At 47.2% G+C, this 24,359-nt stretch overlaps 5 protein-coding genes across 5 annotated transcripts; 1 reads left to right on the forward strand and 4 right to left on the reverse strand.

Moving 5' to 3' along the window:
• Positions 1-276: 276 nt before the first annotated feature.
• HD556DRAFT_1239881 (uncharacterized protein) lies at positions 277-1,310 on the reverse strand (the record flags this gene model as incomplete). Its single annotated transcript, XM_041298075.1, has 2 exons — positions 277-423; positions 1,179-1,310. Coding segments are annotated over 2 exons (279 nt in total), but the record flags the coding sequence as incomplete, so codon positions are not given.
• Positions 1,311-1,810: 500 nt separating this feature from the next.
• On the reverse strand, positions 1,811-1,996 carry HD556DRAFT_1192663 (uncharacterized protein; the record flags this gene model as incomplete). Its single annotated transcript, XM_041296210.1, has 1 exon — positions 1,811-1,996. A coding segment is annotated over one exon (186 nt), but the record flags the coding sequence as incomplete, so codon positions are not given.
• An 11,166-nt stretch (positions 1,997-13,162) lies between these two features.
• Positions 13,163-13,586, reverse strand: HD556DRAFT_1444785 (uncharacterized protein; the record flags this gene model as incomplete). The annotated part of the gene is made up of 2 exons (XM_041306832.1): positions 13,163-13,387; positions 13,443-13,586. The coding sequence occupies 2 exons, from the start codon at positions 13,584-13,586 to the stop codon at positions 13,163-13,165; spliced, it is 369 nt and encodes a 122-aa protein (XP_041158699.1).
• A 1,347-nt stretch (positions 13,587-14,933) lies between these two features.
• HD556DRAFT_1239948 (uncharacterized protein) lies at positions 14,934-15,307 on the reverse strand (the record flags this gene model as incomplete). The annotated part of the gene is made up of 2 exons (XM_041298079.1): positions 14,934-15,113; positions 15,173-15,307. Coding segments are annotated over 2 exons (315 nt in total), but the record flags the coding sequence as incomplete, so codon positions are not given.
• A 1,869-nt stretch (positions 15,308-17,176) lies between these two features.
• On the forward strand, positions 17,177-19,933 carry HD556DRAFT_1432737 (uncharacterized protein; the record flags this gene model as incomplete). Its single annotated transcript, XM_041305156.1, has 10 exons — positions 17,177-17,455; positions 17,512-17,826; positions 17,883-18,236; positions 18,258-18,341; positions 18,396-18,542; positions 18,573-18,607; positions 18,632-19,173; positions 19,243-19,352; positions 19,377-19,599; positions 19,650-19,933. The coding sequence occupies 10 exons, from the start codon at positions 17,177-17,179 to the stop codon at positions 19,931-19,933; spliced, it is 2,373 nt and encodes a 790-aa protein (XP_041158701.1).
• Positions 19,934-24,359: the final 4,426 nt, after the last annotated feature.

A 24,359-nucleotide genomic window follows, 5' to 3' on the forward strand; every position in this document is an offset into this window, starting at 1 on the left:
TATAAGTCAGTACTTAGTAAGCGTAAAATAGTGCTTAGTAGGACGTAATAAAAGTAAGTCGTCTTCCTATGGTGCACGTCACTTAGTCACCGCTACTTTTGTGCAACATCTTGATTCTTTAGCACCTCGAGATTTCACCCGAATTCTTATCCCTCTTGCCAAAATGCTTGTATTTGCCCAAGGAACAAAACCTCCAGACGGATTTCGATAATACTTAAATTTGAGGGAGTTTTTTTTTTCATGGAGGTCAATTTGGCGCATCCCTACGAAATATAGCTATACATGATCAAAAACTCTCGCTACTGTTTCGGGAACTCGTCTGTGTGATTTATAGCGTGCAGAACTGAATTGTTTGACCCGCAACTGAGCATCTCGGGTGGTAAGACCTGACCTGTATGTCTCCATCCAACGAAACATCCGATGCTGCCATAATTAGGGAACTGCATGGGTATGGGTAACCCGCAGCGGGTCACGGGTACGGGTACTGCCGGGTACGGGTACGGGTCAGGATTTTGTGACCCGCACAAATACCCGTACCCGTGATGTACCCGTCACAGTCGCAGTGTAGCCATTCTATGCTTGGGTACATTCACAGCGCGCGCACGCGGCGCATGTAGAGTCGACTCTAGATGGGGAGTTAGTGGTATTAGGGCTGCAAAGGTGCATGTTTTTATGCTACTTCATCACGCTAACTGATCATTTTTAGTAACTTATGATTACTCTTGTGCATACCACCACTCGTGCCCTCTCATTCTTCCCATCTCGTTGCTCATTGCTCTCAGTCATTCGCTGCTTGTTCCAGGTGCGCATGTTGTTTTTTTCTCGTTTACTACTATCTTTAACTTTACAGTGTGCTACTACCACCACTCGCGCCCTACTACCACCACTCATGCCCTACTACTACCACTCGCGCCGTACACTGCATCCTACCCTCCATCTTGTTCTTCCTGTCTCGTCCCTCCTTCCACTCTTCTGGCACTCTCCAGTGTCCTCCGCATATGTCTGAGCCACGTCAGCATTCGCTGACGTGCGCCAGGCGTGTGCGCTAAGCACTGGTGGCTGCTGGGATCAGGTGGGGGAGGGTACACCCGCCATGGGTACACACCCGCACCTGCACCCGTACCCGTGTCTACGGGTACATACCCGTGGCGGGTACGGGTACGGGTTGGCCTCGAGACACCCGTGGGTTTACCCGTGCGGATCCCTAGCCATAATCGGATCGTGTTGATGGATACAGATGCGAGTGCGAGCGGCATGTTCTTCTTCAGCGTGTCGAATGTGTAATCACAATTGTCGCGAAGATACTTCTTAACCTGGCCCCAGAAAAATTCGATTGGGTTCAGCTCGCAGTGGAATTTGGGGAGGAAGATGCAAATGTGCCCCGACTGATCGATGGTTTCCTGGACAAGGGACTTCTGCTGCTGAAAGTCAGGCTGTCGCTCGAGTACACGTTTGTTGCAACAAACAACATCTGCATCAGGGTTGCATTTGTCGCACCTCCCACGACAGCCGGACTTGTACAGGCCTAGTGCTGCCGAAGTCCGGTTCGGTCCAGTTCATGGCCCTATATTTGCGAACCCCGAACCTGACCATTGGTCAGGTTCGAGCAAGGAGGCTGAACCATGGACCGGACCCCTGTGAACGCGTTCGGAAGGGTTCGGTTCAAGTTCAGAACGCGTTCGAACCCTCGAACCCTTTATTTCAATTTGCAAAAAAATCAAAATTTTACAAGACAACAACGACAAATTTGTACGCTACGTACAGCTACTCCTCGTTCACAATGACTGTGAGGCTTTTCGATCGGGGAGTCTATGTAATGCGCTGTAATGGATAGGAAAGGGTGACCAGGAAAAGATGTCCACGAGTCGAACGTCATGGAAATTTTGCTGTCGACATGCTTGAGCTTCTCTTTCACGCGCTCGACTGCCAGCTTCGCACGTTCGAGGATCTCATCATGCGTTTTTGTACGGTGGGGAATATCTGTTTCTGAAAGCGAGGGTCGGAGATATTGAAGAAGTCGACGGAAGGGACCTTTATCTACGAGTTGAAATGCCTAGTACAAATGTAGTGTAAGTATCTTTAAAAAATCTCAGAAATGAAAGCTACTTACCTCGTCCTCAGCGACAATGAGTTCGACGATGTAATCCATGAGTCCGGACTTCGTGAACGTGGGAATCTTTGGAGTCAGAGAGCCGTCCAAGGTTGCCTGACTGTCGGTTGCCTTGCAATCACGAGGTATGGCACGATTGTGCATCTTGATACCCCGTTCTTTGCAGCGGTCGTGATAGACTGGGTAGTGGCACTTGGGATGGCGAGCAATGTGAGTGCGTCTAGTCGAGATACCACCTTTAAAAAAGCACTGGTGTAGTGGGACATTATTGGCCTTGCATACCTCACACCACCACCCATTTTCACGCTCCTGGGTGTGGGGGTTGATGTGACCTTTCTCAAAGGTAAAGACTGTAGTCAAGTCAGCGCTGCGTTCATCTTTCTTGAGGGATTTGCGGTCTTCGCGATCCTGGTCGCCGAGCTTCTTCGTCCGTTGATAAGCTTCTTCATTCTCGGCATTCTCGGCATTCTCGGCATCCTCTTCCTCATCATCTGTAACGTCTTCAAGTGCGGGTGCATCTTCGTCGTCATCCTCGTCATCCTCTCTGCTACTGGTACCAACGAACACTCGTTTGGGTGCAGGGACACCCTGAGGAGGTTCTACAGCTGACCGTTTGGCTGAGGTACTGCTGGCAGTCAGAGTCTCGCGGATCTTCTCTGTGGGTTTGACCGCTCGACCAGAACGACGTACAAACGAATTGAGAGTGCCGTTGTGTGCAGGAGCAGGGGGAGGAACCATTGGAGAGTCGTCTTCGGCATCATTGTACCACGCTATCTCACTGGCGTCTTTCAACGAACCGTCAGCGCGACGTGCAGAGGACATAGCAGCAGGGGGCATAAATTTCAAACCTAGGTACCAAGTGAATTTATTTAAAACTAGATTTAAAACTGTTGCGCACCATGAAACACCAAAATGAGAACCCATGGCAGATAATCAGTATGGTGAATCACAACTGTAGGTATGTTCTGAAATAAATCACATCATAAGTTAATTGTGACAGACAGTAGACTTGTTGCGAACTCACTGGCGCATGAATGAGTTGCATTACTGAAGTAGCCGAGAGATTGCCTTGCAGGAGAAGTAGGAGAAGACGGTGAACAGAAGGGCAAGGATGATACTTAAATAGAAAGCCTCACCAAAAACATGAGGCTTCGACTTCGAAAATCGTAAGTCAAAGCCAGCGACATGATAGGTTCGAACCGGTCCGGATGCGTCCAGAACCGGTCCGGATTCATCGACAACACACCGAACCTCGAACCTACCAAGGGGTTCGGTCCAAGAGAAATTCTGGACCTGTGACCGAACCATGGGTCCGGTCCACAAAGGTTCGGGTTCGAACCTAGGTCCTGGACCGGACTGCGGCAGCACTATACAGGCCACGCTCGATAAGCACAGCCTTGATCCCTTTCGGCTGATTCGGAAACTCGTAGCTGTAACTTGACCATAGCTATGCTAACATCAGTGAATTGATGAGACCTTGATATTGTAGCCGTGCGAACTGTAGAAGAATATAATTCTGCTCTACTAAATATGATCATCTATACTGTTAAAAATTTGAGTTGTACATACATAGCCATCAGTGCCTGCAAATTTAGAGTAACATGAGTAGTGCACAACAATATGATGACATTCCTGCATTGCAGTCGACGAGGTGTGGTAGTATACTGGTGGCAATCATTTTGAATATTGTCATTTTGTCTTACTTTTGCTTTGCCTTATAATCTCATCCAAGACATTCTCGTGGGAGGTGCCTTTATCACTCGTCAACAAATGTAGAATAGCGTGTGATTTTGTAACAAAGTTGTGACCTGCGGCAACGAAGATCAACACAGGACGGTAGTGCACCTCCCTCATACCTCTCGGATGCTCTCGGTTTTCGTCATGTATGGTTAGAATTAGGAGACAATCCAAGACCTTGCTGTGGGAGGTGCCTTTGGCACTTGTCAACAGATATAGAATGTTGTTACATTTCGTAACAAAAATATAACATGCTGTCACCGCAGCAGGCAGGGCTCAGCAGCGCACTTTTCTCAATCTCGTCGATCATTCTAGTTTTGCGTGATTTATGTTTTGATTTAAGATGCTGTTCAAGACCTTTCCATATGACGTGCCCTTTGGAACCAGTTAGAAAATCTAGAATAGCATCAGACTTCGCAACAAAATTGTGACATGCTGCCACCAGCGCCACTTTTGCGATGGTTAGTGATGTTCCGGCCCGGCTTGGGCTCAAAGCCCCGGCTTAGGCTCGGCCTGGGGGGGGCTTAGGCTCACCAGATTTGAAGCCTGAGCCGCGAGCCCAAGCCGGCCCAAAGCCGGGGCTTAGGCCCATGCAAGCCGCGGCCCAAACCAATGTCTGAGCTCCACCATGCTGTTCCCAACACCACGAACACCATGCGCAAACGCCCAGCACACGTCAGCAACTGCTGACGTGGCTCACGAATACAGATGATGGACAAGAGCAGGTGAAGGGAAGAAGACAAGGAGGAGAACGTTCGGACAGGGATGGAAGGGTGTGTGGAGGAGTGGCGTAAGAAGTGATATAGGCCAGAAGACAGCTGTTGAACTCGGAAGGTTGTCCGACCCAGTCGAGGATGGTGATGTCTGTAGGTGGACATGGACACTGAAGATACCAAATAATGAATACGCGACGACTTCTTGCAATGTGGTGACGCGAGATGACACCCATTGAAGTCTCCGTCGAGCGAGTTGAAGTTGAGAGGAATCGCTGTCGACGTCCAAACCCTCCGAGTCAAACGTTGCCAATGAGACCGAAGGCGAGGAACGACATGGTGAATAGATCGTCCGAGCGCAAGGGAAAAGAGGCGCAGGGACGAGAGATGTGACGTCGGGGCCGAAATCTTCCAAGTATCAATGTTTCGTTTCAATATAGATTAGAAAAGGACTTACCGTATAAAAGGCAGCATCCAGCCACCCGAGCGTCTCAGTTCTGACCAAGATACTGAGACATGAGTTAGCTTTTACTTTACACTTCGAGTAGCCATACTGATGCGACGTAGGAGACTTACCTGTTAGGTACATACATCGTCAATAAAGAGTTCTGACCAAGATACTGAGACGAGACTTACCTGTTAGATCCTGCTGTGCCTTTACAAGTTCTAGAATCGCGTCATAGTAAGAGTCAGTAATGAGAACATGCCAAACACATACTTGTGGGGCGTGACCACTGACGTGACAAGGTGTCATATACTCTATGTACCAAAGCTGCGGCTTGGGCCGCCGGCTTAGGCTTTTCTAAATTCAAGCCCAGGCCTAAGCCCTGCTCAGGCCGTGACTTAGGCCTGGGCTAGGCCCGGCCTATTTGGGCCTGGCTTGGGCCGGCCCAGGGCTTCAAGCCGGGCCTTGCACATCACTAGCGATGGTTCTCCAGCTTTTTCAGGGCCTCTCCAAGCGAACTGTTAAGACACAGAAAAATTTAAAAATCGAGTATATTTGCTAGTTCCCACCAGGAAATTCAGATACAAAGAAACAAGAGAACCAAGAGTAAAGCAGGGGGCGCGCCAGTCAAATTGTCGTATACGACATTGTCGAGTCCGTAGGCTAAATAATTTGTAAGGGGCGTTAGATACATTTATGCTACGCCATATCCTCGTTGTATGTCGAAGTTATTCCTGTACCATATGACACCAGGAAGTCGACTCCGTGCAATTCGAATGCATTTGGAAGCAGCTGGCATCAAGACTTAGTAACGCCAAGGCAGAGAATCAACAGTAAATCAAGTTACCTGGAAGTGTATAGGCATTTCTAAAGCGGCCTTGAACGTTTCACCATAGCAGATGCTTAAGAAGGAGACGACTAGTGCGGAGAAGGCGATAATATACAAACAACATGCGGTGCAGACGAATGGTTTCAATTTCAGCAACGGAAGGAGCCGCAGCTATGAAAGCAAGTGGTCCCTTGGATAGACATGGTATTTGCAAGAAAGCATATAAGCATCTACAGCCAGACGTGAGACGAATAACACAAGTGCGATAAGAAAGCGCACGGATATAGCTCCTCATGAAGCTCAATGAGGAGACGAAACACAATGAACCCATCTTCGATATCGTCATCGTCGTGAAGCCATCTGGCGCATAAATCGATCAAAAGAGGTCTGAACAGATCGGCGATTGTCAGAGTGAGAGCTGGAACAGCTAGCAGTCGAGATAATGTGGATAGAGCGTGTGTTGGTATATTTGCTTTAGTTATATGTTGGATATGGAAATGGTCGATATCAACTCCAATTTTTCGTCACAACGACCAAAGTTTGCTCCAGAGCTGAGGGTGAGTTCTCCTTGGAGATCTACGCACGGGTTAGCATTGTCTAGAAGGTTGTAGTTATCACATACCGAATAAACAAGAGTCTAGATGCAACACCAGAGCACACAACTTTGAAAGAGACTCCGAGTCGAGAAGGACGAGAGTCCACATGCACTGACAGCGCCAGAGTGCAAAAGACTCAACTCGGAGAAGAGCAGGAGTGAACGAGCCTGAGCCTGAGAGTCTTCATGAAGCGCCGGAGTACAGACGAATCAGAACAGGCGTTCGAACCTTCAGGGCGTAGTGCGAGTGAGGTATTTCAATTTTGCAATAGTCAGTAGAATAACAAAATGACGAAGTTGCGATATTGAAGAGGTGTCATCGATCTCATTTTCGTCCTCGGAATGCTTTGAAGATCTGACATAGCGGGTCCTTCAATGCTGTTCAAGTCGTCGAACAACTATATTTTGATGCTTATGCAATGATAAACGATAAATGATCTTTAATTGGCTGAATCATGTAGCGGGTACAGTATTACATCATTAGTCACGTGATACAAGTTGAACAAGTATGCACGGACTTTCCTGCCTCGTTCGTTGTCCTCTACTAGTACACCCATTCTAACCGTATATCGTGGCGCGGCTTCTAGTTGGTGAGTGATATGAAATAGGCGTATTGGGGCTCATTAGGTTGTTATAAAGATGTCTTTCAATATGCTTTGTCATCACGACTCCGAGTCACGCTCGGGGAACACCAAGTGAGAACCACCTTCGAGCTCCTTGACATATGCACGTATCGTGACTCATGCTGTTCTCTTTCTCTCGCTGGTGCTAGTTTTGACGGCAGAGCGGCCTGTGACGGATGTCGTTGAGAACTGTACATATCCAGGCATGTGGTTCCCTGTTCCATAACGGATCTCCTGCTGACGCATAACCAAGATGTGCTGATGCATATCATATGATCTCTCCTCAATTCATTGTCCAATGTCGCACAACATTTGCAGGGTTGGTGTACATGGCTCACGTCTGTTCCGATCTGAGGGCGCTTTAGCTTATGACTTGCTTTTATCTAGTCACTATTCGTCTCAAATCTGTACTAGTGAATCAAATCAGATAGCTCTTATATCCTGACAGCGAGGCTCAGTGCGCGAAACCTTTGTACTAGTGGCCTGAGAGCCGGACAGAATAGATCACCGGTCCTCCTATTAAAGTGGCACCAGGTACATTGAGCTTCGACGATCGTAGTGAATCAGAAGGACACAAAATCATCTTCCTCGCCTTCACCATCTTCCATCTCCCGATCATCTGAATCCTGAACATCGGACTCCTCACCATCATCGTCATCGTCACCATCATCACTTTCTTCTTCATCGTCGTCGTCACTCTCACCTTGCTCAACATCGGCCTCGCAGGGTTGAATGTTATGCTCGCACGGTGCGCTGTCCATGAGTTCCGCATTGGCGCAATTTCGTAATATCTCCCGCACGACCGTAGGATGCCCTATGCCATGAGGTGTATAACGCATAAGCATATCCCGGTCAACAAAACTGAGCGAGCTGCAGCTTGAGTAAGGATAGCAGGATTGGAGGTTGCGCTTACATTCCAACATAGTATGCCTCCCAATCATCTAAGTCACCACTCTGACGAGCGAATGATTTTCCGTAGCGAAGGGAGGTGGTTCCGCGTAGGGATCCGCACGGGTAAACCCGCGGGTGTCTCGAGGCCAACCCGTACCCGTACCCGCCACGGGTATGTACCCGTAGACACAGGTACGGGTGCAGGTGCGGGTGTAGGTGCGGGTGTGTACCCATGGCGGGTGTACCCTCCCCCACCTGATCCCAGCAGCCACCAGTGCTTAGCGCACACGCCTGGCGCACGTCAGCGAATGCTGACGTGGCTCAGACATATGCGGAGGACACTGGAGAGTGCCAGAAGAGTGGAAGGAGGGACGAGACAGGAAGAACAAGATGGAGGGTAGGATGCAGTGTACGGCGCGAGTGGTAGTAGTAGGGCATGAGTGGTGGTAGTAGGGCGCGAGTGGTGGTAGTAGCACACTGTAAAGTTAAAGATAGTAGTAAACGAGAAAAAAACAACATGCGCACCTGGAACAAGCAGCGAATGACTGAGAGCAATGAGCAACGAGATGGGAAGAATGAGAGGGCACGAGTGGTGGTATGCACAAGAGTAATCATAAGTTACTAAAAATGATCAGTTAGCGTGATGAAGTAGCATAAAAACATGCACCTTTGCAGCCCTAATACCACTAACTCCCCATCTAGAGTCGACTCTACATGCGCCGCGTGCGCGCGCTGTGAATGTACCCAAGCATAGAATGGCTACACTGCGACTGTGACGGGTACATCACGGGTATGGGTATTTGTGCGGGTCACAAAATCCTGACCCGTACCCGTACCCGGCAGTACCCGTACCCGTGACCCGCTGCGGGTTACCCATACCCATGCAGTTCCCTAGTTCCGCGCCCAGAGGCAAAAGCTGGAATAAGGTGCGCACTTCGGATGACCTGACCTGGATCAAGCCAGCCATAGGCATCGTGGTCGGACTCGTCAACGAAAGCGACCTTTGGCAGCTTAGCGCAACTCATGCCTGACCGGTGGTCTGCCAAGGGTGCCATCCATCTAACATAAAGAACCTCAATTTGGTGTCGTTTCATTGTAACTTCGACGCTTAGCCATGCATCTACATGATAGATGCCGAGAACCCGGGCATACCAATATGGATGTTGTGGCCTGGTTTCACCGGATAATACCATAATATCACAGTGTGTCCGAGGATTGACGGTGTCGTACTCCCGTCGAAGGTCATAGGTTGTGTAATGGACCTATGAGGGCGAACTCTAACCTGAGTGGGCTAGCAAGACTCAAGGGGTGAATCAAATACCTGCATGGTCTGGACTGAGTATAGTCTACTGTCTGATATTATGACAGAATTGCGCTCGTCATCCGTGAACACGTGGTCGCAATGGCTGATGTCTAACTTTCGCAGACGATATAGTATATGATCCTTAAGCCTCGGTATGAACGCCTGCGCCTTATCATGAACGATATGAACAATAAGAGGAGCCAGGACCTACTGCTACAGCCGGATCATCACCATGATCTCGAAGAAAAGTGAAGATATGGAGTGGGTTATTGTAGTTCTTCGGTATGTGGTGGTGACCTTTGAATCCTACAGGCAAGTCGACCAGCACCTGCTTGCTAGCGTATAGACTGTGGTCTGACTCTGCGACGCGCCGAAGGACACGACGACGACGCTCATGCTTGGCGAGCTGTGCTGGGGTATCTAGTTTATTTGTTATTGGGTAGAAGGCCTTCAAAGCTCTGTGCGCCAACTCTCCCTGCCCGAAATTAAATTAAGATGGGAAGACAATAGTACAGCAGATGTCCACCTACAATTTGCGAGGTAAAGGAGTCTGTGGTTCCAAAGAGCCGTATTGACTGGAGATAATCGCCCATGGCGTGAAATTTGTAAGTACTCAAATTGAATTTCTTAGTCTTTCGGCCGCTGCTCGTAATGTCTGGGTTGTTGGCACATGAGCGTTCACGGGCGGCCTTGCGATCTCGAGCGGCTTTTTCTTTTGGTAGCTCCAAGGTAGTGAAAGCAGCGCAGGTAACGTCTCGGAACTTGCGTAATTGACGGGAGAGCTGCTTGAAGGTCTCCTCTAAAACTGACAACGTAGTGTCGGAATGGATTCTTAATTTGGCCAGGGCGTGCCATAAGGCAAACCTGTACAAAAGAGATTGTACCAGCTCATCATGGCCTTCCGGGAAAAGCCCCTCGAAGACTGGCATAGCGCACTGAGATAGGTGTCAACAGCGCACGTCTACAACTCAACTCGATGAATGCGACATACCTGTAGGATATCCTCAAAATCTCTCGCTGCGAGTCTTTTCATTTCTGAAGTGTTGTTTGAAAATGTCCGTATGATTCCATTACCATATGACGGAACATGACGAAATCTAGTTTTAGTGTCATCACTTATCAAATGAATACGGAGAATAAAGGTGAAGGACGAACCTGTTGTCAAGAGTTGCGACAAGGTGTTCGCCACCCGGACATGCATAGAGTAGGCGGATGAGGTGGGTAAAAAGGGCCTTCCAGGTGCCCAGCTCACATTCATGCATGAAATCGACCACCAGCATGCGAAAGGTGTCGAATCCTAGATGTCCCAGTTTTTCTGCAAAAGCGTTCTGGTAGAAAGTCAGGCAGTAATCTAACACTGATGAATTCAGATGTACTCACCACCGTCGGCACCCATAAACCTTCTCCCAGAGTTGCCTGCACCTTTGAACCATCGACAGTATTTCCCAACCCATAGATGAACCCCCGGGCACTTGTTACCCTGTCCAGACAGTAAGTTCGGAGGTTACCTATACGACTTCGCATATCTTTCAACAGGCCCAGGAGATAGAAGGAGGCTTTCGGCGTGAGGCAGCGCGGACACGGGCAAGATCCCATGTCCTTTATTGTTGCTATCAAAACCCTAGGAAGTTGAGTTTTATTTCAATGAGGAAGACAAAGTAAAAAGTACGCACTTTTCTGGATAATCTGCGGAGTAAGTAAATATGCGTGGAAATACTCGTCTCAGTATACCATCCGGACACCGTAACACAATTCCATGACGGTATGCTTCAAGGAAGTCTGCGTCCAGTAAGTGTTTCCAACAGGCATGAAATAAATCCCGCCGACAATGTGTGTGAAGAGCAGCTATCCCGGTTTTCGATATCCAAGGTAAGCTGCTGAGGACATCCTTGACACTATCCGGAAGCTGAAAATCTAACATGAGAGATGCCTACGAAGCTGGAGACCGTTAACGTACCGAAGGTAGAAACCCGATAAGATGACATGCACCAGATTTAGGTGCTGAGCGTGCGTACTTGGTTAGATTTCCAAAGTATAGGTAAAGGGGCCAAGCCTTCGCCGTTCCGAAGGTTGCGAGATGAGTCGCATCAGAGAAGAACATGAGTCCAGCAATAACACGCTCCAGTGTGCAATTCGGTTCTCTCGGCTGCCGCTGTAGGTCATCCTGAGCCTGTAGCCATGAGTCAGACGTGTACAGTTCATCGAATACCCATTGATGGCTGTCATCGAGAGGATCCTTCCACAGTTGCTTGAAAGGAAGTAGGTGGAACGCGTTAGCTTGGACATCGGTAAATACGGAGCGGATGACTCCTAGGAGCGGTCGATAATGAAACCCTGGAACAGTAAACGACTCGGAAGGGTCATCTCTTGACTTAGTAGGTATGTCCAGAGTGATATCAGCTTCTAACCAGTCATCTGGAAAAGCGCAAGTCCCCTTTTCTCCGTCATCGTCGTGGTCTAATGCACGTAAGCTCTTCCTCACAGAAAATCCATCGAGGTCCCTTGGATTAAAGTCGTCCGCTTGAATCACATCTTTCACCAGGCGCGACACCTCAGCCTCCGATTTATGATGACTTCCAGAGTTCATCCAAGTCATGAGGCGGTAGGTGGTCATATTGGGGAAGGGATGAGGTGGTTTGGGAGATGTATCAGGCCTTTGGGCGTAATGTGCGTCAGTAGCCATTGGACAGGACTTAGCGAGTAGCGAAGACGGGATATATTTATCAGGCTCAAAGGAAGGCCGCCTAGGATACTGTCGATAAAGTCCAAAGGCATTGAGCGCGGTCTGAAGAGAATCCCGTAGAGTCAAAAGGACTCTTTGGATTCTGCGCTGAGGCAGATTCTGAGTTTCGGTCATGGGAGGATTCCAAGAAGCATCCGAAATGTTGATGTCTTCATCAGCAGGTAGAATGTCTTCAAAATTTCTTGGGATCGGCCCAAGGTTCTGTCGCGAGGGATGTAGAACTAGATTGGCTTGAAATTGGTGAGTGCTATGTACAAGACGATGACAAGCTTCACACCTCGGATGTTATGGGCCCGTTCACCAGCGTCCTCCATTGCAACGTCGATAACTTGGGGGTCTTGAAATTGAAAGGTCGAAGTATTAGTAGCGTGAGCAGTGCTGCCTGGGGCGATAGTAGGCCCAGGTGACGACCCAGACTCGAAGCTACTACTGGTAGATACCCCGGATTCGCAATGAGCTATGGGTTTCAAGCAACGATCCTTGGTAAATTGGATCGGCCCAAGCTGTGATGGGAGGTAAGAGAGTCACACGAGGGTTTAGTAGGGTAAATAGTACGGTATGAAGTTAGAGACTTACACTAGGAACAGTACCACTAGTAGTTGTGAGCTGCAAGGACTTTTGCAAGGTTTGAATGGACCCTCTTGCCTGGTCTCGCCTTCTCTCCGTAGCTAACGTGCTTGCCTTCTGAAAGTGTTTGCAGACCGAGCGGTGTCTGCTAAGTCCGCGAAAATCCGTACCCCTCTCCCAAGAGCAATGTGGTGCACCGCAGAGCACCATTGAGACGACAACGATAAGCAACACAATCCCGGGCCAAGGCAGTTGAGAAAGACGCATCTGACTTGGCTTCAAGCTCAGCCTGAGCCTGAGGCAGGCGGCAATGATACTGCGTGCGACAGTTTGATTTCGCAAGTCCTCTTTCAGACATTGCCATATACAGTTTTAATAATTTTCCTGACAAGTCATTTGTCAAGCATAACTTCCGAGAGCAAGCAAGAGATACATTGTCAGGTTCAGATCCAATACATAGTTGATAGCGGAATGTAGATAAGCGGAGTAGTACGATATATGGAAACATAAAGAACAAGACAAGCGATCACCTGCTAAGATAAAATGTCTTGAGGCTATGAACTTCAAGTTTGCTACAGAAAGGTTTAAAAGACTGGAGTGTTCCTTCTAGAATGAGTGACTGCCAGGCTTGTAATCTGGCATTAGATAACACGCCCTGCTAGCCCTCTGTGCCCATGCATCCTCCTCACGCTTTAGGAGTGTCAAAAATTGGGTGTACTGGCGCACACGATTCTGCGCCGCAAGGTAGCTCGAATGCACTGTTTCGATGCATAATTTCGTGAACAGTGTGTCCTGCTCATCAGCTTCTGTTTCGATTCCATCGAGCGCCATCTTATAACAAAAAAGTCAGTGCCTGCCACCAAGTACAACGGGAAAATCCTCCAACCATATACGTCTGCATCTCTCGCTTGCGCCCAGCATTTTTGGTCTGGAAAATTGAACCCGCGAGTTCAGGAATGTTGCCTGTGATGTCACAAAGACCCCCCATGCCGTAGGGTGATGATGACGGCGCGGTTGATGGTGATGACATTCTGATATTCTAATATGTATGGGTTTAAAGTGTTAGATAATGTTAGATGAGCCATGATATAAATGTTGAATGAGATATTCGATCGGAGCCATCGGGGCTTCAAATGGTGGAAAGCCGGGCAATAGGACTCCGAATACCCCCAGATTTAATCTAGGTGCATTGTCATTTGCAGCTTTGAGTGTTTTAGTATGTTAGGCACCGTGGCCCGAGCTATAATTAGTTGAGCTAAATCCATAATCTGTAAGCAAAATATTGAACATTGGGTGACTTCCTGTAGGCAAAATAATGTGGACTATCATATACTGGACTTTGAAAATCATTTTTCAAGTTACACATTCAGATATTCTGTACAAGAAACCAAACCAGAGGTCCATGGAATGACATTTTATATCAATATCAAGCATTGCAAAATGACATAGAGACAAAGTGATTGATGATGAAGAATCTGCACTCATTGTTGCAGCTACTGTACTGTAGGGCTGCACACCATACCGTCGACGGTAGATGGCCATACACATATGGTAAAGGTATGGTATATGGGTTCCCCGTATACCATACGTGGCATTGCTGGTGGATGAAGCAAATGGTACAGTATGGAGTATTTTACGGACATATACAGTAGAGTACAGTACATAAGGAGTGTAAATCAACTATAAACGACCCAAACGAAGCCTTGCCTTCATGAGCATCAACATTTTGATAGTCTCAGGCTTGAGACTTGCATGCCGTAGTGAAACTGTGTCACGACCACTGGAGAAAATGTGTTCAACAGCAACAGCTGATCCTATGAAGAGAACTAAGTATAGACACCTGGAACATGGAGTAAGGACTCACCACATCAGCAAAAATGTGATATGCAACATAGTGCTACAGAAGCCACGGAGTAAATGTTGCTAGGCTGCAACCCCCCCCTCAACATAGCGCTATATACCACAGGCTACCTGACTTTTTGCACAATATTGTGTCCTGTACCTTGCATGTTGACTATGTAGTCTTGCTATGTAGTGCTACATAGCCTACCATACCATCCAGCTTAGATCATAGTGATTGTTTTTTGCCGCACTCGAACAAATAGAAGCAATAGCAACATCCATTCAATAGCACTATAACATAATAAAATAAGCTGTTATCTGCGCTCGCTTTCATCATCCTCAAATCCACCATCAAGCTCATCCGAATCATTACTCTCGTTCCCAGTGTTGTCGCCCTGTTGCTGGTGCTCCCGAATGGTGTTCTTGATCTTGTTGTCGGACAAGCAGCCTCCCTGTGGAATGTCGGTCGGATCTACTCTAGCATGCGACCTGCAGTGTGTGAGTCAGACTCATGATGACAAAATTCTCAAAAGACTCACCTGCCGCTGTTGTTGATGTCCTTGAGTATCGTATCAAGTATGCCATGGTCCTTCGTTTGCGCTTGAAATCTCTTGAGATTGGCAAGGTGTTTGTCATATACAGCTTTGTACTCGCCGCTCGAAAAACAGATGTCGATGCACTCTCCATCAGCCCATTCATCCACACAGCACTCAGCCTGCAGTCAACAAAGCGACCATGTGAACCTAATAGCCCCCAGCCAAGCTTGTCACTCACTGCAGTATATAACAAGGCCAGTGCAGGAATCGGAAATGGTGTGAAATACTTATCAAACATGATCCCTTCGTCCCTCTTGTTCTGGTACCAGATCAAATTGGCCCCCTTCTGATTCAACCTCATCCAAAAGAGGCCACTGCGAGGAACATTGCTCTTTTTGTCTCCAAGATCCTTTGAATTGAATGTCAGTGTGATGACATGAGGAATATTGCCTACTACTCACCTGGTAACACAGGCCAAATTTATCCTTGAGGTCCTGCACGAGTTGGCGATTCTTAGACTTGACAGATTCTCTTGTACTGCAGTCAAACCCATAAATGCTCTCAGCAAGCGGGCGAAGTTTAGCTTTCACCTCACCTGTGAGATGTGACGTGCGACAGGTGATCTCGAGTGAAAGATTAGGCAGCTGTATGAATAGAGACAAAACACATACCATCTGTATTATCTCTCCATTGAATCCTATCTCAATGTCATGCGACACGCAGGCCTCCTTCCAAGCTTCTTTGGCCCATAACACTTGAGTCATGCGATCTGGGTATGCGTACTGAGATGCAAGCCGTCCATGAAAATCACCAATGGCGAATTTGATGAGTTGCTGGACTGCAACTTCATAGTCACGCGCTGCTACACGACCCTTACTCTTGTGGACTTTGCATGGACATCGTGGCTCATGTGATTGTGGGGAAAAAAAATATTCTGATAAATCCTTGGCATTGCGCTTCCTTTTGTGATTGTGTGGTCTATCACCCTTGTAGCTAGAAGATGAAACATAGCCCGAGTCGTGGCGTGAATCTACTAACATGTTCAGATGCTATTCAAATGATGGAACACTACTTACCTTCATTATCAGACACATGGTTATCCTCCATGTAAGCGGTCCCACTGTCAAACTCATCGACATCAGTATCCTGGCCATCACCATCTCCGAGTCCATAAGGCTGCTCATTCTCCTCAGAAGTGTTGCCTGTGTCATCTATAGGGGCCGTATGTGCATTTTGTGCCTGCCGAAGTTGCATCAGCTCTTTTGCACGAGCGGTGCTGAGTCTTCGCTGCGGCTTTCAATCAATCAGCACACTTAGAGTTGAACTCAAGATTAACCCACTTACAGTATTCTCAGATCGAGCTTTTGGTGGCAATGTGTGATGGATGGGTGTGCGAGTGTGATTAGTACTATTAACAAAGCCAGACTCCTGCAAGTCATACCCGTTAGCATCCACAATCTGAAGTCATCAGACAGTCTTACCTTTGTAAGGGCATCTTCTTGCCAACCACGAGAGGGTGTATTTACTTGCGGAGGCACCTTGCTGAAACGTGGCCTTAGATCCAGTGCGCTGGCGACCGGCGCTTGGGACAGAGAGACATTATGTGACGAAAACTCCAAGACACAATCAGATCTGATTGTACAAATGAGATAAAACACCAGACATACCTTGATATAGTGCCTTCTCCGAGGGACGGTGCTCACATTGTTTGCGCTGTGAGGGAGCAGTGTCCACATTATTGATAATTCTAGCGAGTGCTTGGCAACTGGGTCCTGTCGAAGACATTCTAAAGGCAGAGATGAGAGTGGGAATAGTAGCAAGCAATGAAGATCTTACCATTTTATAGAATAGGACATGTCTGATGCGTGGAGTCACACTGGTCACTGGTCAATCAACATGTCCTAATTTCACATGTCGACTCACTTGGCTTTGTCAGCTATTTGTGTCCTCCCTGCCAAAGATTAGTCTGAATCATTGTATGAACTGGAATAAGTGTCACTCACTTGGAAGTTGGCTTTGTCGGCTCATTTGTTGCCCTTCCTTGCCCATGTCTGACTGCTGCAATTTCTGCCTGAAAAGCTTCAAAAGTTCTCGGGCTGTTAGTAGTCACATCGCAAATGCACCTGCCTGCAAGGACCGTATGGAAGGGGTCCGCGCACAAGTCAATGATGAGATGCACAATATGGATGTCGATGGAGACATACCTTTCATATTTGATTATGATGTGGATGTCATTCAAGACATGCCACCACGATCCCCTCCACCCAATCATCATGTCCATGTTGAAGAAGTTGAAGACGAGGAAAGAGTTTGGATGCGATTTATCCAGACATACCCTGGACAAGTAGCGAGGACGCTCGGACAAGCAGAGACATTATTTGAGAGCATCAGAGTGGAACAAGAAGCATTAGGCCTAGATCCGTGGGCACCCTTTGCAGATGAAGAGGAGTGGGGGCTGGTGAAGTGGCTGATTGCGAGAGTAGGTCAGATGGCAATTGACGAGTTCTTTAAACTACCCATTGTGAGCTGTCAAACTTGCAGCAACAACTGAGAGACACTTACAAGGACATGGAACAGACTGGCCACATGAATACTTCCTTCACAAGTAAATATACCTTGATGAAAGCTGTTGATCAGCTTCCCCGAGGCACCGAGTGGATGTTAAAGAAAATAACTGTCAAAGGCAACATAGTCAGCAATAGTGGCCAATGGGAAAGTGAAGAGCTCGAACTGTGGTTACGGGACCCTGTAGACTGTATCCGTGAGCTCATGGGCAACTCAGAATTCAAAAACATGGTGTCATACACACCAGAGAGGGTTTTTGCAGATGAGGAGGGAAAGACCTGCATGTTTGATGAGATGTGGACTGGTGAGTGGTGGTGGGAGATGCAGGTAAGTGCGGGTGTCTCCAAAGAGTGAAAAAAAATGCACTAAAGACATTCCTACAGGGAAGATTGCCTCCAGGGGCTGTTGTTGCGCCAGTGATCCTGGCATCTGATAAGACTTCATTGTCGCAGTTCCGGGGAGACCAGGAGGTGTGGCCCATGTACTTGACCCTCAGAAACATCTCAAAAGAGATCCGCTGTCAGCCATCCAAACGTGCAGCCATCCTAATCGCGTACTTACCAATCTCAAAGTTAGAATGCTTCAAGCGAGATACATGTTCTGTTGAACCTTATCATCTCTTCCACTACTGCATGACACAGGTCCTGGAGCCATTGGTCAGTGCAGGAACGGACAGAGTGGATGTCACATGCCCTGATCATCAAGTCAGGCGGTTGCATCCCATTGTGGCAGTGTATGTTGCTGATTTTTCAGAGCAGTGCCTCATGACCTGCTGCATGGAGAACCGGTGCCCAAAGTGTGTTGTGGGATGTAACGAGCGAGGAGACATGATGAGGGCCAAAGTGCGTAATTGAGATTCAACACTCCAAAATCTGCGCTTGCACCGTGATGGCGAGATGGGCAATGATCAGTTTGAGGGAGAACTGGGACTACAAGCAATTTACTCACTGTTCTGGATGACACTCCCACACAACAACATTTTCTCATGTATCACTACCGACATTCTACATCAGCTGCACAAAGGTGTGTTTAAGGACCACCTTGTAAGCTGGTGCTCCGAAATCATAGGCGAGGAGGAACTCGACTCACGTTTCAAGGAGATGACATTGTATTCAGGACTCCGACACTTCAGAAAAGGCATCTCAAAACATAAACAATGGACGGGAGCAGATTACCGAGAACTGCAGCGGGTTTTTCTGGGTGTGATTGCCAGGGCGGTTGACAATCAAGTTCTAACAGCTGTCCGTGGCATGTCAGATTTCATTTACTATGCACAGTACAAGACTCACACGGACAAAACACTTGCTCGGATGCATTCTGCCCTCGCATTATTTCATGCCAATAAGGACATTTTTGTTGAACTTGGTGTACAGGAGCACTTCAATATACCGAAGGTTCACGCCATGGTCCACTACATTGATGCAATTCGTTTGTTTTGGAGTGCAGATGGTTTCAACACGGAGCTCCCTGAACGACTTCACATAGATTTTACCAAGCGTGCGTACTGTGCTTCCAATCGCCGTGACTACATTATTCAAATGACAACATGGCTATGCCAACAAGAATCTATCTACCTTCAAGAGGCTTATTTGCGATGGTGGTCCTCTCAAAATACTGCTAACGAAGATACACACTCGCAGGACTCAGACACCAGCATTGACTCTGATTCTGATGGTGAGTCACCTTTGCCATTCCGAGTGTTAGACCTACCTCGGCAGATAGATCGTTTCGTCATGTTAACAGCTTCTCGTGGATATTTTGTGCCCCGGACGATCCCCTTTCCAAACTCAACAATTCAGCGGTTAATTGATGAGCACGGTGCTTCCGCCTTCATTCCCGCTCTCGAAGAGTTTGTCCGTCACAACCTGCAAACTCAGACACACCGAAAATTTACACCACAAGACTGGGTTGATGTGTACAAGTACCTGAAGGTGCTCTCCCCCCCACGACCACATGTAAACAATGCCAAATGTTTATTCAAGGTACACGCAGTGCCAGTCATTCCGTCGAAGGATGCAAGGAAAGGGCCAGCTCCTGCACACTTCAACACGGTGCTTGTGATTGAAGATGAGGACCGGTACACTGGGGAGGGAATATCAGGTATGTGTTATTGTTTTATGATTGTCTATGCTTGCTCACTAGTGACTTAGGTCTGTGCGTTGGTGAAGTGAAGGTTATTTTTGACCTCCCATCACGTTTCGGACATTTTCCCCACCCCCTTGCATACATCCATTGGTTCCGGCCACTTCAAACATTCGACGATAATTTGCAGAGTTTCAAGCTCACGAGGTCTTCATGGCAGCGGGGACCTAATGCAGCTGTTCTACCCGTGAATCAAGTTCTGCGCCCTTGTCACCTTGTTCCCCGGTTCAGTCGAGATGGGTCAGAAGAATTCTATTTGAATAGGTACATTGATTTAGAGTTGTTTGAGTGACTGTCATAGCATAGCTGGTGTAATGCTGATAGTATTATAGGGCACAACATTGTCTTCTATGTGCGAGATCAATTTCATAGCCTCAGTTGCCATTAGGTTGAGTTACAGGTCGCTATGTAGTGCTACTGGATGTTGTGGGGGTGCCCTGTTGTACTATAGAGGCTATGTGGCGCTATGTATTCTCGCAGGATGCAAATGATGGGCGAGCTTTTTCCTGATGCAGGTATTGAAAGGACATCGCGGGCAAGTCGAGAGAGATTTGGAAACTGTGCTTGGCAACCTGCTAGTGTTCTGCATGGGTAACCCATGGGTATTTTTGACTATACCTGTACCCTTACCTATGAAAACCCATACCCATACCCACAGGTACACCAATAACACTAAGCACAAGTCTGTAGTTATCTGAGTCACTACTAGCATGAAACAAATTAAAAAAATTAATCTATGATGTCCCAGCCTTCTTCAAGCTCCTTGTCATCTCCTGCAACCTCTGGTAGAATTGTGATAGCGGTAATGTCCTTGTTCTTCACATAGCCCAGCAGACTCCAGTTTCCGAGACAGAGGAGAGCACACATTGACTGTGCAGATAACCGGTTACGAACATGAGACAAAATGAGGTGGCTCTGACTGAAAACACGCTCAACATCGGTTGGCATCACTGATGTTGTTAATAAGACAACACCATTGCCATAGTATAAGTTAGTAGCTCACCAGGAATCGACAAGTAGTCGAGTGCCATGCAGGATAGACAAGGGTATACTGATTTTCACTCATGCCACCAGAGAAGGACATCCCTCACTTGCTCTGGATCAGTGCTGAGGTAGCATGAAAGTTCGTTGAGCATTTCTGCAGTACGTGGAGCAGCAAGGGAGGGCAGATCGTCGAATATATTAAGTACCTAGTATAGAAGATCAGTTACACACCAGCAGTATCAAAAGTGTTTAAACAAAATGTACCTTGGCCTGCTCGTTTACAGGTGTGGGTATATCCTCATATACACTAGATGCATGTAGTGTGGAATAGGACTGATTGAAGACATCCCTCACAATCTCCTCTGCAGTATCAATCCAGGTGTGCTCCCAGCCAGCATGCTCAAAATATTTAAGTTTGTGTCTGGGATGTAACACTGTCAATAGATAGCATTATTACATTAGTAGTTATAACCATTCTGAAAGAAAAAGACTTTGTACCCATAGCAATGCAATATACTTCAGATTGATCTGTAGCATTGTAGTAGTGGTTGAGTGTTTTCTTGGCAATCCCTAGGGCAGCACAAATTGATAGTTCATAATCACGATTAAGGGAGTGGTTGGTGAGCATTTTGTCAATGTGATTCATTGCAGGGATCACAGTTGCAAGACTGGGAGTGGAACGAGAGAAAAATAATGTTGCATCTTTGAATATCTAAGTTGTAATGAGAACATGCAACATCAATCCCAAAAATAGAAATGCATGCACCTTCAACGTGCTGTCCAGCTGTCCAGCAATGATCCACTCATTCTTATCCAACTCAAACTTGTGCAGGTTTGCACTTTTGTCCACTGTAACACTGTCAATAGCTAACTAATATTCTATTGCGAACACCAGCATGTCAAAGGTTGAGTTCCACCATGTTGCTACATCACGCAGCATTTTCCATTCTGGTAGGCTGAGCTTCTGGAGCATTTCAAACCACAAGGGCAGGAGAAGTGTTGTTGAGTGGAGGGATGTGAATGTGATCTTGCATAGCTGTGGAAGCATTCAGGTAAGTATGACAACACCTATAAGACTTTGGTTCAGTGACTGACTTTAACCAACACCAGCTTGACAGGCCTTATGTTTTCCTCAAGTTTGTTACGGTCAGCCATGGGGAGTCTAGCTACCTCATCAATTCAGCCATCTGCAGTATCACCAGTGTCATCATCGTCATCTTCCTTCCCCTCCTATTCACCTCTGGTCTACTCATCCTCAATATCAAGACTCTCAGCAAGATCTCTCAACTCCCTCTCTACATCATCCAGTGCCGCATCTGTCATGCCTTTGAGGACATTAAATTGATGTATCAAACTTTTTGCTATGAGAGTGATGACATGGTTAAAGCACTGTGCATGGTTGGGATCTCCAGGGAATGAGGGAATCAGGTCACTGAGCACCTCAATCATGGTGTCATTCGAAGACACATTATCACAGGTTATACACAGTATCTGGCTACAGGTAAGTATCCTGTCCACTGCTATTTGATGTAAACTGACCTTATCAGACACACCAAACTCTTTAAGGATCTTTGTGAATGCCGCAGCAAGGTTAGCACCTGAGTGTAACATTGCTACTTCAACAACATCAAGGATCAAGCATACTGGCTCTCCATCCTGTTCGAAGTGGACAGTCACAGCGATGAACACCCTGTGGTTTGGAGAGGTCCATGCATCTGTAGCAAAGCTGAGGGTGCCCTCATACTCCTGCAACATATTTGCAATTTGCTTTTGCATATTCGCAAACACCTTCTTGACATCACGAGATACTGTTGTGGGTGAAGGTATGTAATATTCCGGTCTTCCCATTTTCATTAAGCTCTGGAAGCCACGATCACTGACAATTTGAAAGGGCCTCTTACTCTTGGCCACCCACCACACTATCTCTGCCCGCAATTCCATTTTTGTATGTTGACGGTGTGAGAACGTCACTTTCCCTTTCCCTTTACCTCAAAGGCAACCGTTATGGACTGTGGATCCAGGACCCCTTTTGTTGTCACGCGCACCTCTGCTGCATTCTTGGCTTTGTCAGCCAATTCGACAGTTTCAGCACCCCAGCATTTCTTTGTGTGTTTATGCATATTTCCCATGGACTTTGCATCCCCAGTATCAAGATATCTCCTCACCTCCCGTGTTTTGTACTTACAGTTTGTTGCTGCACATTGGAACGAGTGACATCGGCAGTTGTTGATGTACTCAATGGTAGGGGTGGACCTGAAGGATACATAAACCGGTGCTGTCCAGTCATTCAAAAGTCATCCTGTCAACCGTCAGCATCATATAATACAGCGCTGAGGACTAGATTCACTTATTTCACTGTCTTCATCCTCAGCCGCCAACTCTTCTTCACTGTCCTCCACCACAGCCTCCATTGTTACATCTCTATTAGCATTGAGACTGCCCCCAATGTGACTTGGTTCATCATCATCGTTGTCATCATTGGAGTCTTGAACTGTTGCCCTTTGTGAAAATCCTCCAGTGGGGGATGGTGTCAAAGCTCTAGATGCAAAGGTAGAGACTTTGCGAGTTGCTATGGATTTCTTGTGAGATTGCAAGAGGGTTTGTGTAAATGTTTTTGTATGCTTGACTTTGCCAGGAGCTTTATTCTTAGCTTTTGTAGTACCTGCCATGGTAAAGGTTGAACAAAGATGTGATTTAATTGCCTTATTATAAATTGAGTTTCAAATTTTGAGGGTACATGGGTACATAGCTGCAGGTATGGGTTTCTCACAGGTTCAAATTCCTGTACCCCTACCCATACCCTCTAAAAAACCCTCCAAAAACCCATGGGTTACCCATACCCCTTATATCACTAGCTGGGGATCAATTTTGGGAAGACGTTTGCACCTGTTGCCAAAGCAGCTTCAATTCGAGTGCTCTCAGCACTTGCTGCCCTTAACAATTGGGAACTCGATGTGTTTGACATGAAATGTGTGTTCTTGTGGGGGAAATTGACAGAGGATGTCTACATGTGACAGCCCCATGGATTTGAACGTGTCGAGCCCAGCATCAGCCTCCTTGTCTGTCACCTATTATCGGACTCAAACAAGCCGCCTACAACTGGTATGAACTTTTACGTGAAGTTCTAACTCAGTTAGGCTTCCTTCGCATTGAGGCTGACTACACCATTTTTATCTATGGATCACGTCAATGGAGAGGGGGAACACATCATTTGCATCATTGCCTGGCATGTTGATGATGGCCTTGCAGCTGTGAGCCATCATCCATTCCTCATGTGGATTAAGGGTCAGATAGCGCAACATTTTGGCATCACTGATCTCGGTCTGGTATCCAAACACCTCAACATTCAATTCAAGTGCAACCATACCACCTGCAAGTTGTGGATACATCAAACCAACTATATTAACTATCTACTCAACGAACATGGCATGACCGGCTGTAACCCAGTAACCCTCCCCATGGACTCACACTTTCCATTTGGATGTGACACTGACACACACCCTCACATCGAGAACCTTCTCTCCGAGTATCGCAAACTCATCAGTGAATTGCTCTACCTCATGATGTACATGTGTCCCGATGTCACCATTGCAGTCATGAAGCTGGTGCAACACAACAGTTGTCCAGAGCCCCACCACTACACTGTGGCCAAACACGTCCTTTGTTTCCTGTCTGGTACTGTCAGCCTACACGTTCATTATGGGGGTGCTACAGCACTTCCTGAACTTCACAGA

Source organism: Suillus plorans (genome assembly GCF_016647745.1).
Source record: "Suillus plorans strain S12 chromosome Unknown HD556scaffold_39, whole genome shotgun sequence".
NCBI classification, from domain to species: Eukaryota; Fungi; Basidiomycota; class Agaricomycetes; order Boletales; family Suillaceae; genus Suillus; species Suillus plorans.